Source organism: Trachinotus anak, unplaced genomic scaffold (genome assembly GCF_046630095.1).
Source record: "Trachinotus anak isolate AG129_WGS33_773 ecotype Australia unplaced genomic scaffold, CSIRO_AGI_Tana_v1 ptg000012l, whole genome shotgun sequence".
Classification (NCBI taxonomy): domain Eukaryota; kingdom Metazoa; phylum Chordata; class Actinopteri; order Carangiformes; family Carangidae; genus Trachinotus; species Trachinotus anak.
In genome coordinates, this window is record NW_027273863.1 from 26,200,957 (window position 1) to 26,216,658 (window position 15,702).

Sequence of the window (15,702 nt, forward strand, 5' to 3'; positions counted from 1 at the left end):
TGCTGCAATGATTTTGTTATTCTGCTAAACTGGTTTCTTCAAGTAATTTATGTTCGTGTAAAGCAGTTTGTAATTTTGTTTTTTAACAAACTAAAATATATTAACAATTTTATTATTAATAGTAGAAGCGGTGGCAGTATGGAGAAGAAAAACTATTTATGATAATTTTATGTTTCTGATTTCTTATAAATTATGTTTTTTCCACAATAATTTATTAAACTCTTTTTTAAGCCTTTAAGCTTCTATCTTTTCAGCTACTCTCACAACAAAAAGAAAAGAAAAAGGAAGAAATGTCGCAAAAGGACTTTTCTGTCTCTGGCCCAATTGATGTGGCAGTACCTGGCCTGCAGCAGGCGCAGGATGCCAGAGCGTCAGTGGTTAGAGCTGGAGGTGACGCTGAAGATGCTGCCAAAACACAAACACACTCATTTGCAGAAACAGACTGGGAGTGTGAGGATGACACACTCGGTACGCCTGCAGTCTTTAACGCTGGTTACTGAGGTGTGTGTGTGTGTGTGTGTGTGTGTGTGTGTGTGTGTGTGCTTGGCAGACATCCTGTGCTGGCGTCAGACCTCAAGATGAGCGCTGACGAAGTGTCAAAAGAAAAGACAGAAGGTGTCGCTGGGTGAAACAAAGGATTGTGGGATTGACTCAGACTCAGTTCACTATAGCTGCATTGACAGAAGCAGGGCTATGATAATATTTCCTTCATCAATCAATGGCATTGTTTTGACTAAAACATGTTAAATATACAGACTAATGCCTGTCACATATTCCCCAGCACCAAAGGTCTGCAGCCAAAATGCATCTGTCATCTGAAACTAAATTTGACTTTGAAAACTGACACCAACTCTGCAGCTGTACGGAGATCTTTAGCCTCTTTCAGCTCAGTGTTTAGGTTTTACAGCCGCTCTCTCAGCCTCGTTCCCAGCAGCAGCTGTTTTCATCAAACCATCTTTCATCTCCATCCACAACCTGTCCAGAAGCAAACAGCAGACGGTCTCAGTCACAGAGAAGCTGCTGAACGTAGTGGAGCATTTAGCAGCTAAAGAGCCAGATGTTTCCCTCAGGAGCTGGAGGAGACCAAACACAGAGCTAAAAGAAGAGACAGAAGGCAAATCTCTCCATTTACTTATCTCCTCACCTACTATCAAGAGGTTTGGTTTGGGACAGAAAAACAAGATCACGGATCATGAATTTCCTACGCAGTGTGTCTGGCACAGTCCTACATATACGGGGAGGAGCTCTGATGTCCTGAGGGAGCGCCGACTAGAGCCAGTGCTCCTTTGCATCCAAAGTATCCAGTTGAGGTGGTTTGGAAATCTGGTTAGGATGCCTCCTGGGTGTGTCCCATTGGAGGTTTTCCAGGCACAGTCCAACTGGTGGGTAGACCCAGAACACACTGGAGAGGTTCTATATCTCATCAGGCCTGGGGACTCCTCTGTATCCCCCAGAAGAAGCTGGAAAATGTTGCTGGGGAGAGGGTCATCTGGACCAGTTAGCTTGCCACCACCCAACATTCGATAAGCATCAGCGGATAGATGGATGTGTTTGTTTTCAGTTGGAGGTGTCCTGTGTGTGGTTATAAAAACAACTCTTTTACAATGATGTTGTGAGGGTCAAATGTGTTCACGGGATAATTTTTTTACTTGCAGTACCATTACTGGCCACTGGGAAAACCTGGCAGCAAGGCTGATAGGCTGCACTCTCTTAATAATACATCCATGAGTACAAAAGGTTTAACTACAGCTTTGAAAAGAAAGGCCTTATCTCTTATGAAGAAAGAGATGGAGCTTTTTGACAAGGAAAACAAGAAATATTACAGAACGAGGGAACAGGTTCACATCTATGGTTATTGGTGTAGTCACCAACTGAGTGCCAAAAAAAGAAGTTCATATGCCACATCTTACCCATACATGTAGACATATTTTTGTCTCTTTAAACTAACAGGTTATGGTGTGTTTTGGTCTAAAATAAGAGCTTGGCTGCTGATGTTACCTGTTGAGCAAAGGTCGTTGAAAAGTCAAAGACCACGCTAATGAGAGAGGCGTGTGAATGTGATGTCAGGTTAAGTCTGTTTTCAGGACGGAGACAAGACTAAACAACAAATGAACTGAAAAAAGCTCAGAGGCAAAAAGGAAACTAATGAAACAAACTGGAGGTAAAGTGAGAGGAGAGAGAGAAGAAAACAATTCAATGCAGCTTCGTTCTTGAAGAGCCCTACAGATGTCAAGCAGTCACAGTAATGTTATGTAATTAATTGTTAATGGCCACGTTAAGATGCTCGCTCGCTGATTGAATTTGCAAGCAGCAGTAGGTTGCTGTCGTTACAGCTCAGCTTATTTAGTCATAGTCATTCTGCCTCGAAAGAAAGAAATGTTAAGTCAAATGTAAAAAAGAAGTTCTCCGTGTTTTCTCACAATCAGTGGTTGCATCCCATCAATCAAAGTGTCCTGGGTTTCTGGGGAAGCTCTCAAGAGAATTAATTAGCTACAGCAACCACAGACAACAGGACTGCAAGTCCAAATTATCATCAATTAAAACAGAAACACCATGAAATAATCGTAGCAGGGGGATAATTGACTGCTGCATCAGTCTAACAACTGGGCTAAACAAATTAAAACAGAATGGACCAGTACATCAGTGAGGGTTGCACTGATATTCCCTGGTTTAGTTTCCTCATGACACTGTCAGAGCTTCTAAAAAGCTTCACCTTCCTGTGTGCACTGCAAGGTGAGGGGCAGACATGCCATTATTTCCTGTCTGCCTGCTGGTATTGGGCTAAGGTGAGGTCTTCCTGCCATGATTGTGACCTCTGACACACTGAGAACAACATTTCTGTCTATTTACATGTTTTTTTTTAGCTTTGTCTTGATGGTTTTAGGTGTTTATAGCTTAAATGACAAACATGAATTTGAAAGGTTGATCATTTATTCATTCATCAGCTATACCACTTATCCTTTTAGGGTTGCTCAGAGGCTGGAGCTAGTCCCAGCTGGCATTGGGCAAGGTACACCCTGGACAGGTCGCCAGTCTATCACAGAGCTGACATATAGAGACAAAAAAGCATTTGCAAGGAGAACTTGCAAACTCTACACAGAAAGGTCCTAGCTGGCCGGCAGGTTGGAACCCAGAGTGTTCTTGCTGTGAGGCGACCTCCTCACCACCATGCCCCCCTGAAAGGTTACCAAATACTATTTTGTAGCAATTCCCAGGCCTGCCATAATAAACTGGATGCCATAAAGTTGTTCACATAAAAAAATGTATTCGGGCAACAATTTTGTCAACTTGTAGCAAATTTCTCTAAAAATTAAGAGATATGGAGATGGTAAAAGCAATATTCTCCACTGTAGAAACTTTGACTGTTGGTGATGCATTTGTTCAAATTTAAGAAAGTCTCACAAACACTTTTCCTTTTCTCTCATTGCTTTAACTTTATCTCTTCTCTCTGTAGTTCGTGTTACTCTGTTGTGATGGACGTTGGGTAACTCGTCAGGCCATTATGGTTCAGACCTTCAGGCGCCTTCTTATTGATTCTAAGTGATGTGGGAGCTGAAGCTTATTCTACTGTTTCACTCAGTGTGAATGCTGTTTACTGAAGAGCCTGAAATGTACACGAAGAACCTACAGCACCTTTAGTTTGACAGAAAGGTACAAATCTAATTGAAATCAATTTAGACCTCAGTGGGAAAACAGACATTGCTTTGTTCTGTCCTTTTTCATTGTCATTGTAGCTGCTATTTATTATGTCCATGTATTTGTAATTTTGGATAGATTTTGATGTTTCTTGTGTACAGGTGGTACTTTTAATGGTGGTGGGACTAGAAACATTAAGGTTTGTCCTTTACAGACATAGGGACATTTATACCGAACTTGTAACAATAATTTCAACTTGTCAGTCTTTAATACTATCAATGATGACCTGAGCTGTTTTTACACATTATCACACTTCCTCCACAACCAGTGTCAACAGCCGTGCCTACAGTGTGGCACAGGGGTATGCTAACATTTGCTAATTAGCATTAAAACAAAATGCAACTGAAATAATGGTGATTCCAATGTTTTGCAGGTATTTGGTCATAAACAAACTGATGACGATGCTGAAGGAAACACATCTAGTTAAAGTTGTTACATTGAATCCTGAGGGGATGTGAATCTGTGAGTCAAATTTCATGACAATCCATCCAGTAGGAGATATTTCAATAAAGAAGTAGATCAAATGACAGACACTGCCATTCTTAGAGCCATACTGCCGCAAATATTATGTCAAAAACATCTGGATGTTTGGATATCACTTCGCTAAAATGCTAATGTGTTAATATTCACTTAAGACATGCCTGCAGGTATTAGGATCTTCCAAGAATTATAGCATAGCATTTAGCATTTAACATTTAACTTTTGAGCATGTCAGCATGCTGACATGTTAACACAGTAAGTTAACTGTAATGTTTAGCATGTTAGCTTGTCAACCTTTAACACTTGCGTTCACATTTGTGAACATGTATATAATTAGTTTGTTAACATGGTAAGATCTGGCGGGTAATATTTAGCATATGTTAATATTCAAACACTTAGCATAAAATGCTAAACCTTTAACATGCAGAACCTTTAACATGCTAGTCTGTTAACACTCTTAGCTGCTTGTTCACGCCTGGTAACAAGTTAATATGGAAACATTTTTTTAATGTTCTTATAATGTTTCTTTGCAAAAAAAAAAACAAAAAAAAACCAAAAAAAAACAGTAGCATAAATAGAAATAATTTGACTTTGTAATTAGATCATGCTAAAGTGTTAACCTGGGTAAAGTTAGCAAGGTAACATGCTAACATGCAGCATGTGGAGGTATATCCTGTCAGAGATCAGCAGTGACCATGACCATGGATAACTACACAAAAATTTACAGGCCATTCATCTCACAGTTGCTTCATCCTGGTCATGCAGGACCAAACCAACACACCAACTAACCATCAGCATCCCTGGAGCCACACTGATGGCAGGACGAAAAACCCTGAATACCAAAACACACTCATTTAAATGTCTAAATGAGCCCTTCCTCCTGAAGCTGCTGAGGATAAAAGGAGTGAAGTGAAGCCTGCACTCAGAGCTGCTCAGTGGAGCAGAAACTGACAGTGACAGGGGAAAATCTCAGTGGGGCTCGGCCGTTCACTCGGTAATTGTCCAATTTATGCGAGCCGTGCTGAGTGGCGAGGCAGCGCGGCCAATAGGAGCAGTGACGAGGACATTCAAGTCCCAGGAGGGAGACGCGGTCACCGGGTGGCGACAGAGTGCCGCGTTCACACGCCAGCCATCCGCATGATAAGAGAGCTCATTTAATTTCCTCTGTGTGCTGGGAGTCTGCAGTGGGGAAGAGGTGTGTGTGTGTGTGTGTGTGTGTGTGTGTGCAACACTGAGTCAGAGAGAGTGTGTGTTTACAAGTGTGTGTCCTGCTGTCTGTGTCATGACTCCAACCTGTAATAAAGCAGGTTATGAATCAGTGAGAAGAAGGAGGCCGATCTTTGTGCACAAAAAGTGGCATTCCTCCTTTTCTACAGGGACACAGTGTTGTGTGACCAACAGGTGGAGCTGAAAATGCAAGGGTGGGTGCAGCAGAGAGGTGTAGCTCCATATGCTAATGAAGCCACGCAGAAAAGAAACAACACTGGATTGAGAGAGAGAGAGAGAGAGAGAGAGAGAGAGAGAGAGAGAGAGAGAGAGAGAGAGAGAGAGAGAGAGAGAGAGAGAGAGAGAGAGAGAGAGACTTTATTAGTGAAAATAAGAATAGGAGTTCTGGCACAAATCAATAGTTTGATGAAAGAGCATGAGACGACTGCAGCTGCACTCAGGTTTTCATTGTGCTTTTTGTGTCAGTCTAAGATGGTGCGTCACAGGGAGGGGGGGTGGGGGGGTGGGTGGTTACAATAAAAAGAAGGAGCTACTCCAGTGGACTTCCTGCCTTCCTTGTAGCTCCTTGCTTGTCTGTTGTGGTATGAGAGCTAAGCTCAGTGTTTCCACCTGTAACGTCTCTATGAGTCAGCTGACTGGTGGTAGGAGGAAACAAAGCCGACCCCACCACACACCCACAACCAAATACACAAGCGCATGCACAGCAATGTCAACATGCAGCCGTCTAACGCCTGCCACTTGCACCTGGCCAGTCCCCACAGGTGAAGCTGCTGTTAAAACAGAAACGTCTGGATCCGGACCGCGGTGCGTCTGTCAGGACCTCTGCCTTATGACCATGATGTTACTGACAGAAATTTAAGATGACTCAATGGTCACTGTGACGGTTACGTTTTTTCATAACCTATGGTATTAAATTTAAACCAATGGTAGAAACAGCGCTGAATGATTGAACATGTTTCTGATGTCAACATGAGTTTGACACGCACAGATTAAAACATTTCAACTGCAGCAGTCAGGTACTCACACTAAGACCGGCCGCACGGCGTTGTTCATGTTGCCGTACGCCGCCCTGCCCAGCAGCTCTCTGAAGCAGCTCTCAGCCAGCGCCGCCGGGTTCTCCTCGCCGTCCTGACCCGCCCCTGACGGTGTGCTGGGGTGCCCCGCCCTGCCAGAGAGAGGTAGACAGTTAGGAGATCGTGGAGACTGAGTACTGCGTATCTGCAAGAACCGCTTCCTGAGCAGCAGTACAGATCAGACGGAAAATCATAATAACATCCTTAAATAAAGTTTCTTTAATTCTTCACAGAGACAGAGAGAGAGAGAGAGAGAGAGAGAGAGGAGCGAAATGAAAAGAAAAACCTTCAGGACATAAGAGAGATAGATGGATGAAGACAGAGAGAGAGAGAGAGAGAAAGAGAAGAATGAAGGACTACAGACAGAGGAGAAGCTGAAAAGAAATCAATCAGAGCAGCTGAAAAAGGGAGAAATCAAATGAGTGGTATCGACCAGCCTCAATCAGATAGGTGTGTGTGTGTGTGTGTGTGTGTGTGTGTGTGTGTGTGTGTGTGTATTCAACTGGTCTACATCAGGAGACAGAACCACTGCAGAAATATGCAGACAGGACATGATATAAAGCTCTGGGGAATAGCTCATGGTTGTAGAGAAATGGAGCGTTACCATGATTAAAATCACAGATTTCTCTGGTTTGAGAATTGATGAAAACATTTGTGATAATGTAAGAACACAACTCTACAACATAAATAACTCAGGTTTAGTTGTTTTTAGACATTTTAATGTGGAAAAGCTACAGATTTAAAATTTTAACACCACTTCCACCTTTGCTCCTGAGAGAGATTTCTTTGATCCTACAGCTCCACACTCTTGTGCACAAGTTTGTCATTTCCTGCAGAGAGTCCACAGTCCTGGCAGGAGACCCGTTATGAGTTATATTGATAAAATAATGCAATTGTAAATCAGCAATAAGCCCGGTCATAGATGGACTGTGGGCAGCCGGGTCTCAGGAGGGAAAAAACACAATTACTGGCAGCCCACGCAGGCGGTTCAGGGGAAATTAAACGCTTATTGCTTGTTAGAAGCAGGAAAATGAGACAAAAATTAAAACCTCTCCTGTAATAGAAGGTGGGCTGGTGCCGTTTAATGAATTAGTAAAAACCTGGAGTTTTTTCTGATGATTGGCAGCTGGAGAAAAATACAGAATAAGTGTGACAGTTTTTCTGAGGGACACAGACAGACGTGTCATTTAAATTCTGGTCAGGATCCCACAGGCTTCATGTAGCACATGTTATAATGAATCACAGGAAATGATGCACAGAATAAGTATAAATATTCTGTCTAATGGTGCAGCCATAAAAAATACTGCGTTGGCAGCAGTGGCCTTAAAGGTCTCATACGTTACACATACAGTGTTTTACCTGAAGTGTTGATCTCGATCAGAAGATATATCTGTGGTTTTAAGAACCAAAAACCATCTCAGTGTAGTTTTACATCTCCTCTCTCAGGCTTCTCTCTGCAGCTCTAATAACAACAAGTCAGTCAGCCAATCAGAGGAGAGGATCTGAACCTCTCTTCTGATTGGCTGACTGTTTTCTGAGTGATCCAATAAAAATACAAATCAAAAAACACATGGACATCTACCTTTATACCAGATGGGACCTTTAAAGTCATTCTTATGAATATGAATAACCCTCATATCTAAGGGACTTTCAAAATAAAACTGCCCCAAAGTCACAGGAAATAAACAGCGTAGATGATAAAGGCACAAGGAAGCTGTTTCTGAGTTTCGGGGCCTCACAGAAAAATGTTTGTCCTTCAGACCTTCGTGGTGTTTTATTGAATCACTTTCAGGCTGTGAAGAGGTTAAAAGAAACAAAGGTGCAGAGAAGCTGAGACGTGTGACGTCAGTGATGCAGGGAATTCAAAAAATACTGTTGTAGGTCAAAGTCATTTTCAAGGTGGCTGCCTTGAAACTCAACACCACTGTGTGTGTGTGTGTGTGTGTGTGTGTGTTGCCAAACAACACAAGCAGGCATTTAATTGTGAAACAAGGACAGCTTTTCTTCATTCTCTGAGCCTCCACCTCTGGTTTTCTGCACGCCGCCCACGTCCGCCCTCCCGAGAAGCAATTAACGGAATCAAACGCCCTTGACCGCGGCTTCCTGTCAGGTCCACAGAGGCTCGATTAGAAAGCCCACGACACGCCGCCACGGGGCAAACTGACCACACCAGTGTTTGGAAACAACATTATTCAAAACAGATTGTGTCGATGTTTTTTGGGGTGAAAAAAAAAAAAACCCCACAATAAAACCTGGTTCTTCCTCCAGAGCAGTTATTCCCTCTGAGGCCGACGTCTAACTGTGTTTTTGTGACGAGCGCTGAGTCACACTATTAAACTGACAAACCCTGACTCAGCTGATGGACATTTTGTTTGACAGGATGCTGCTGGACTGCAGTGTTGCTGAGCTGCTCCGAGGACGGAGGTCAGGCTCTGAATGGGCAGAAAACTACTAAAAATTAAACATCATTTTAATTATAATAACAAAATATTGCCTTCATTTAAAATGTTCCCTTTTGTTGGTGTCCACAGAAAAACCAGAGCAGATAAAAATATTCAACATAGTAAATAATGCTGCACAATGTCTAGATCCGTGGTTCCCGATCTGTGGGCCATGAGGGTTTTGCACTTGGGCCGACAAATCATCACCAGAAAACCGTTTTTGAACATTTAATGTTTTTGGAGATAATTTTGTTTTAAATCATTTAAATGTTTTCATTTTTTATTTATTTACATCTTTTAAAAAATGGTTCCATTTCACAAACAGTTTATCGGCCCATTCATAATACCTTTGTGGACCACCAGTGAGTCCTGGCCCACAGATTGGGAGCCCCTGTTTTCAGTCATATTTAGACTGGGGTAGTGATGCACTTCAGCCTCTTGTGGCCAAAATGAGTTTTTCAAAAAAACAAACCGGTCCGACTCCACTGGCTGTGATCACATGGAGCTGTGTGTGATTGCAGATGTGTGAACCAGGCCACGTGACAACTGTGCTGCATGATTACAGGTGACAATCATGATGATTACGGTGCAGTTTGGACTCTTCACTCTGATGATGCTTTTCTTCAACAGGATTCCCACTCGTTTCTCTCCAGGACATTTTCAGTGATATCTAGCAGGAAGGACACTTAGGATCACACACCCCTCACTGCTCATCAGCGCTTCATCCTCGGCATCTGGCTGTCCTTTAGGAATCATTTTAGCCTGATGCTGATCCATGTGACTTTACACTGAGACTCGTCAAAAAAAAAAAAAAAAAAAAAAAAAAAAAAAAAAAAAAAAAAGGAAAATGAAACTACGTCTGTTTATGCCGACACAGACCACAGGTGCCATGTGAATTATGACTGTTTGTCTAGAACAAGTCAACTATGGAAATGGTTTTATCTCGACTTTGACATGTTATTAGCGTCCGGTTTCCTGCTAAGTCAAAGCTGTTTTCCTTCAATCACGACCATCCTTCAGTAACTGAGCAGTTTTTACACCTGAAGCCTGAACGTAACCAAATGACCTATGTTATTGTTTAGTTTGAGTTTTTAAGCTCAGCCAATACAAATACAGTGTTGGTGCTAAAGGCATGTTTGTGTTGTGTTTGTGAAGGGTTAGCTTTGTCCTCAACCGCGTGTATTATATCCTGTGTCCTTTACAGCTGTGGTTGCTAGGAAACGTTGCCATTTTTAAAGAAGATGCAAGAAATAAGCTAATTTAACCATTTTCGTTTCTGTGAATCCTCTTACAACAACCTGTACATTCATGTTGATCTCATTTACACCTTTTCATTCCTAGTCCCACCTACAAAGCTCTGACGGACACCTGCTGTGTCTCAAATCGGACAGTACATGTAGTACACTGTGTACACAGTTACTCACAGGAAATGACAATCACAACACGTCTATACCTGCTGCGTGCTCCGCTCACTTGACTTGAAAGTGAATGTTTTACTTTCCTATGTGATTCATACAACATGGACATTTGCCGCCATCAGCCCCTCCCACAACGTAGCTAAGATGGCGACCGCTGCCCAACATTCAACTCTGAATTTTTCGCCTGCTTCCAGTGACCATCTGGGTACTTACACTTGTGTACCTTAAATAAAACTCTTAAAAAATGATAAAATAATGTTGATTATAAAACAATTTATATGATTCTTTAGTTACATGGTTTTGCACAACTGTACAAACTTCATCCAAAGTAAAAAAAACCAGCAGAAAACTATATATTCTCATCATTCATCATTCATGTGGTCAGATTTTCCGAGTTGAAGGCGGGTTTAAATATTTAAAGATGTGTCCTTCCTGTTTAACCTCACACTTCCTGCCTCTCCTCCATCAAAGAGCAGACTTCCAGCCACAGATCTGATTGAAGGTTCTGCTCATTAAGTTGTGGGAAGACCATTGGAAACGACGGCAACGTTGCCATTAATGCAGAGCTGTTCCCCGAGGTGAGGAAGGAACGTATGCAGCTTCATTATATATGGATGATGAGGAAGCTGAATTTCCATTTAAATCATGTAAGATCTGATGTGTTGATTGGACGGTTAGGAGAAGAAGAGGAGGGAGAGAACAGAACTGTAGGATTAAAATGAAAGATTAGGAAATAGGGTTTTTTTTTTTTCTGTTGCCAGTTCTTTAGAGACACACGCTTTAGGAAGAGGTCAGAGATCAAACTCTGTAATTGATGCTTGAATGTCCATGTTTCTGGAAGGATTTGTAATAATGGTCCAACAATGTTCAATAAAAAATGAAGCAGGCTTTTTCCCGAATATGAGAACAGAACTTTTCTGGTCCTTGGTCCTGAATCCATGACGGGGCTGTTAACTGCAACCAGTCCTCCAACCTCAACAACCACACAGGTCGTTTTCTTCAACCCTCTGACACAACATGTGTATGAGGACGGGTCTGTCTGTTCACTGAGGGGCAACATGACGTCTCTGGGTTTTCAGCAGCTGATCAACTCATGCTGACAGCGAAGTGCTGATGTAGGCAACAATGCTCAAAAGGAATAAGACCACTGCTAGACAGGAAATCCAGATGTAAACAGAGCAGGTTTCACTTTAATAAAAGTAAAATTCCTCTTGTTGTTTCATATTGAAGTAAATGCATTTGTTAGAGCTGAAGGACACACACAATGTGTTTTTGAGAATAACTAATAGTCACTCCAAAGCACAATGGTTTAAAGGCTAAGGACAGAAATTACTCTACAATCTGCACGACAGTCTACTTTTATTATATTTATCAAGAAGTTGATGGAATATTTATCTGTCCACAATTACAATGGTTTATTGCACAGCCTAAAAGAAGTTATAATATAGGATTTTTTTCCATTTTCAATTAACCTGACATTTTTTTAATTAAGTTATTAATCATTTAGTCTCTAAAATTTAAAAACCTTGATTTTCTAACCAACAGTCCAAAATCCAAATAACTCTTCATATCATTATTTAATATTTTGATATTTGTCAGTGAAAATCATTAACAATACAATTGTTGATCAGTGTGAATTACATTTACTCATTCCTCATGCTTTCATCCCAAGCCACTTACAAGTGAGGCAACTTGCCCAAGGAGGCCTGAAGCTGGGGACTGAACCGCCAACCCTGCGATCACTGGACACCCTGCTCTCCCACCTGAGCCGAGTGCACACGGATCACCGCTGCCTTCAGAAGCAGCAGAAGAAGAAACGGCCTCCAGTTGTGTGAAAATGTTGTGGCCTGATGAAAAACGCTGCTGCACACGGGCTGATATCGTTGTGCATCTCAAAATGAGAAATGTCAGTCATGTACTGTCAACTGAGGATGCTCGTGTTGAGAAGCAATGGTCAGACACACGTCCAGGTAATGACACTGAGACAGTGGCCGGGGTCGGACAACATTAATTCCTCCACATGTGATGAAAAGGAGGTACCGGCACTTGTGAGGCTTTAGGTGGAGAAAAGCAAACAGGAGGAGGAAAGAAAAAAAAAAAAAAACGGGGTCCAAAAATAGCTTTTTGTTCACATGGAAACCATCCGAATGAGACAGAGAGGAAAGAGGAAGCCACGGTGAGAGCGAGGGAGGAGGAGAGGTGATCAAAAAAATTAAGGGAGAATAAAAGAGATAAAGAGAAGATGGTAGAGAAAATGGGAGAGGTGGACAGATGACAGGAGGAAACATAAATGAGGGATTTTCTATATTCTCTGTTTTAAGCTCTTTTCATAGAAGTCTCGGACCTCAACAGCATCTTCCTGGTTCAACTCAAATAAATAATATGAAGAAACAAACGTTGTATTTTTAGGTATAAGAGTGTAATTCTCTCTGTCCTGCTGCAAAAAGACAGAAGAAGAAAAAAAAAAAGCTGCTGCATTCATCAATTACTGTTACCCATCAGGCTACACACACCCCCCCACCCTCTGACAGGTGGAGGCAGGTGATGCTCAGGGCTGGAACGTTTCTGCCACCTCATGAAAGGTAAAAAAATATGTAATAATCTAATGAACGTTTTGATTTACTCTCCAGTCAAGATGCAAATGTAATGTCATCTATCAGTGCTGCTACATGTGGTTTTCAGGGGCATTAGTGCATTTATGATTTTTTAGAGAATTATATGTTGTTTTTTTTTGTTTAGGAGAATAAAGTGTAGAGACCACAGTTGAACTTCCTGTCCGACCTCGCTCATCATCGCCATAAATCTTCCCAGCCTCAAACACCAGCCAACGCAGAGCAGCGTTCTCGGGGCCGGGACGAGATCAGGAGATGTAGAAAACACATCACCAGGATTTCCTCCTTCACCTGGACTACAAGCCTGGATTTAAGGATTGAGTGAATATAATGAGTTCTGAGGTGTGTGTGTGTGTGTGTGTGTGTGTGTGTGTGTGGAGGCACGAGGAGAGAGAACGAGCGAGCGCAGTCATTCCCAGGCTGGAGTTGAGGCGAAGGTTTATATTCCTTCAGCGGACGCTCTGATTCACAGCGACTTAACAACAGATCCAGAGGCAGGATTGAGTCCAGATCCCGACTCTTCTCACGCTGCGGCGCAAACGTTCAAGAGGAACAAGGTCGAAACAAGACGCAGAAAACACACAGCAGACTGCAGGTGGTGGGAAGAGTCACACATTATGAAGCAAGTTAATGAAGGTCAACAAGCAGGAAGCGGGAAGAAATATGGTCACCGTCTGTTTTTGCAGAACGTTATGATGTCACAGTGAAGTTGACCTTTAACCTTTTGGCTATAACATGTCATCACTTCATTTTAACCTATAGACATTTATCTGCTGTGGTTTCCCCCCTGAGCATCCAGACCCTCAGGATACCACCTCCTGAAACCACTGAACAATCAGGAACCTCATATATTCTACAGGAAAGGAAAAGTCTAGCAATTGATTTTGAACTCTTTGATAAAACAGGTGGATTCTGGGATACCAGAGCAACTGTGTGTTGCCCCGGTAACAATGACCCTCATTCTCCGAGGTGAAGGAAAAAGTTGGATGTTGCGAGAGAAGCAGTTTACTTTTCTGATTGCCTGTAGAGAAAAGCACCGGCGCTGCATGCATAATTGATTGAAGGGGAAATATTGTGTATTGAGGTTTTGTGCGTTTACAAGGTCACCTCCACACGACTACAGTTCTAACCAGGAAATCAAATATGTGCCACAGAGCATTCCTTCACGCCACTTCCAAATGAGTTGTGGAGAATAATAAGTTACAGTGAAAACAAATCACACAAAGACTTTGGTTCCAACTGTCCTGAGCTCAACTCTGTGTGTTAGTATTTGTGTATATGTTCATATACTGTGTGTGTGTGTGTGTGTGTGTGTGTGTGTGTGTGTGTGTGTGTAGTACCTGTCCAGGTCGTCACTGTCCTGCATGTTGAACAGCATGGACGGGATCAGTTTGTCCATGTGCTGAGGCTCCCAGATGATGGCCTGCAGCTCGTCGTTCACCGTCTTCCTGACCACGCCCTGCAGGCCTTTGATCCCCGCCACACGGATCCTGTCCAGGACACACAGACCGTTAAACACCCTCACTCCAGACTAACTCTACAGGGGCTTCGGGATGGAAGTACAAGAACAAGAACATTAACACACACTGTATACTAAATGTTTTTGTTAGTGATTTATGAATTTTGTTGTAGACAGCGAAGGTCTGAGGATTTGATTATGAAAGTTGCATCTCTTCTTTTTGACTAACATAGCATATGTTAGTGCTGCATGGTGCCACAGTCACAGTACAGGTTAGCATTTAGCATCTTAGCATGTTAACATCTTAATGTAATGAAAAGTTCATAATTGGGGACCGTGGATATTTGTACCATTCAGGGGATCCATTCAAAAGGTGCTTTGTCGCTCATGTGTTGCTAAGAATAACTGGACACATGACAGTGAATGACCTGAAAATACTGAACAATAGTAACAGAGCTTTTCCCTGTTTATCTGTTTTATGACTCACTGTGGTTTGAGAGTTTATTATATTTCAAAGCAGCAGGATCGACTCACTGTTTGCCTCCACTTCAACTTCCAACTCTCACCTGATGTGTGAGGAAAAACACCTTGACGTAACAACACTTTGTTTTAATACAGATTCCACCATTAACCACACACTCGAACACCACCACGCCCCCTCCAGTCTGCCACACAGTGACTGCTCACCAGAGTCCGCAGAGCAGGACTGGTCTCTGGACCAATCAGAACCGTTTCCTATTTCTGTCTTTCCTCTGTGTTTCCGACAGAGACAATCGAATGAGCAATAATATGAAAAACAGGGCGGGTGACCTCGCCTTAGGCCTAATCCAATAACTGCCAGAGAAATTCTATTTGGGAATTCGTCTCCACCAACAGCGCGACAGCAGCGAAACGAATAATGAAATACAGGAGGAAAAAAAAACCAAAGTGAGAAGTCATACTGTTTACAGCATGGCGGCGGCGAGGTATCAAGCCAACTCGAAAATAATCCGAGCATCCCCTGGCTCTCACCATACCACCCACCCCTGACAAACACCAACATGCCTGCACACACACACACAGACTCATACATAAAAATATTAAATAACAGTGTGTTTCAACGCACAAATATGCTCAAAGACCTGAGCACTCACAGGTCTCAGCTGCTACAGTGACATTCTGGCAAATAACTGCAGTAATACCAGAGGAGAGGAGCTATTCTCACAATGAAAGAGAGAGAAGTCTTCAGGTATTGTTTTAATTCACCACGGATGGGAGCTGGAGTCGGAGGGTGGGCGTCTTGGTGGGAGCAGGCGT

General features: G+C 42.4%; 1 protein-coding gene across 3 annotated transcripts in view; it reads right to left on the reverse strand.

Annotated features, from left to right (window-relative positions):
- efr3a (EFR3 homolog A (S. cerevisiae)) overlaps window positions 1-15,702 on the reverse strand; it is a 99,739-nt gene that overhangs the window by 32,566 nt on the left and 51,471 nt on the right. For all 3 annotated transcript variants that reach the window (XM_071492296.1, XM_071492298.1, XM_071492295.1), the window contains 2 exons: window positions 14,288-14,437; window positions 6,428-6,568 (listed from right to left, as the gene is read on the reverse strand). In XM_071492296.1, the coding sequence (XP_071348397.1) occupies window positions 6,428-6,568; window positions 14,288-14,437 (291 nt within the window). The remainder of the gene's footprint in view (window positions 1-6,427; window positions 6,569-14,287; window positions 14,438-15,702) is intronic.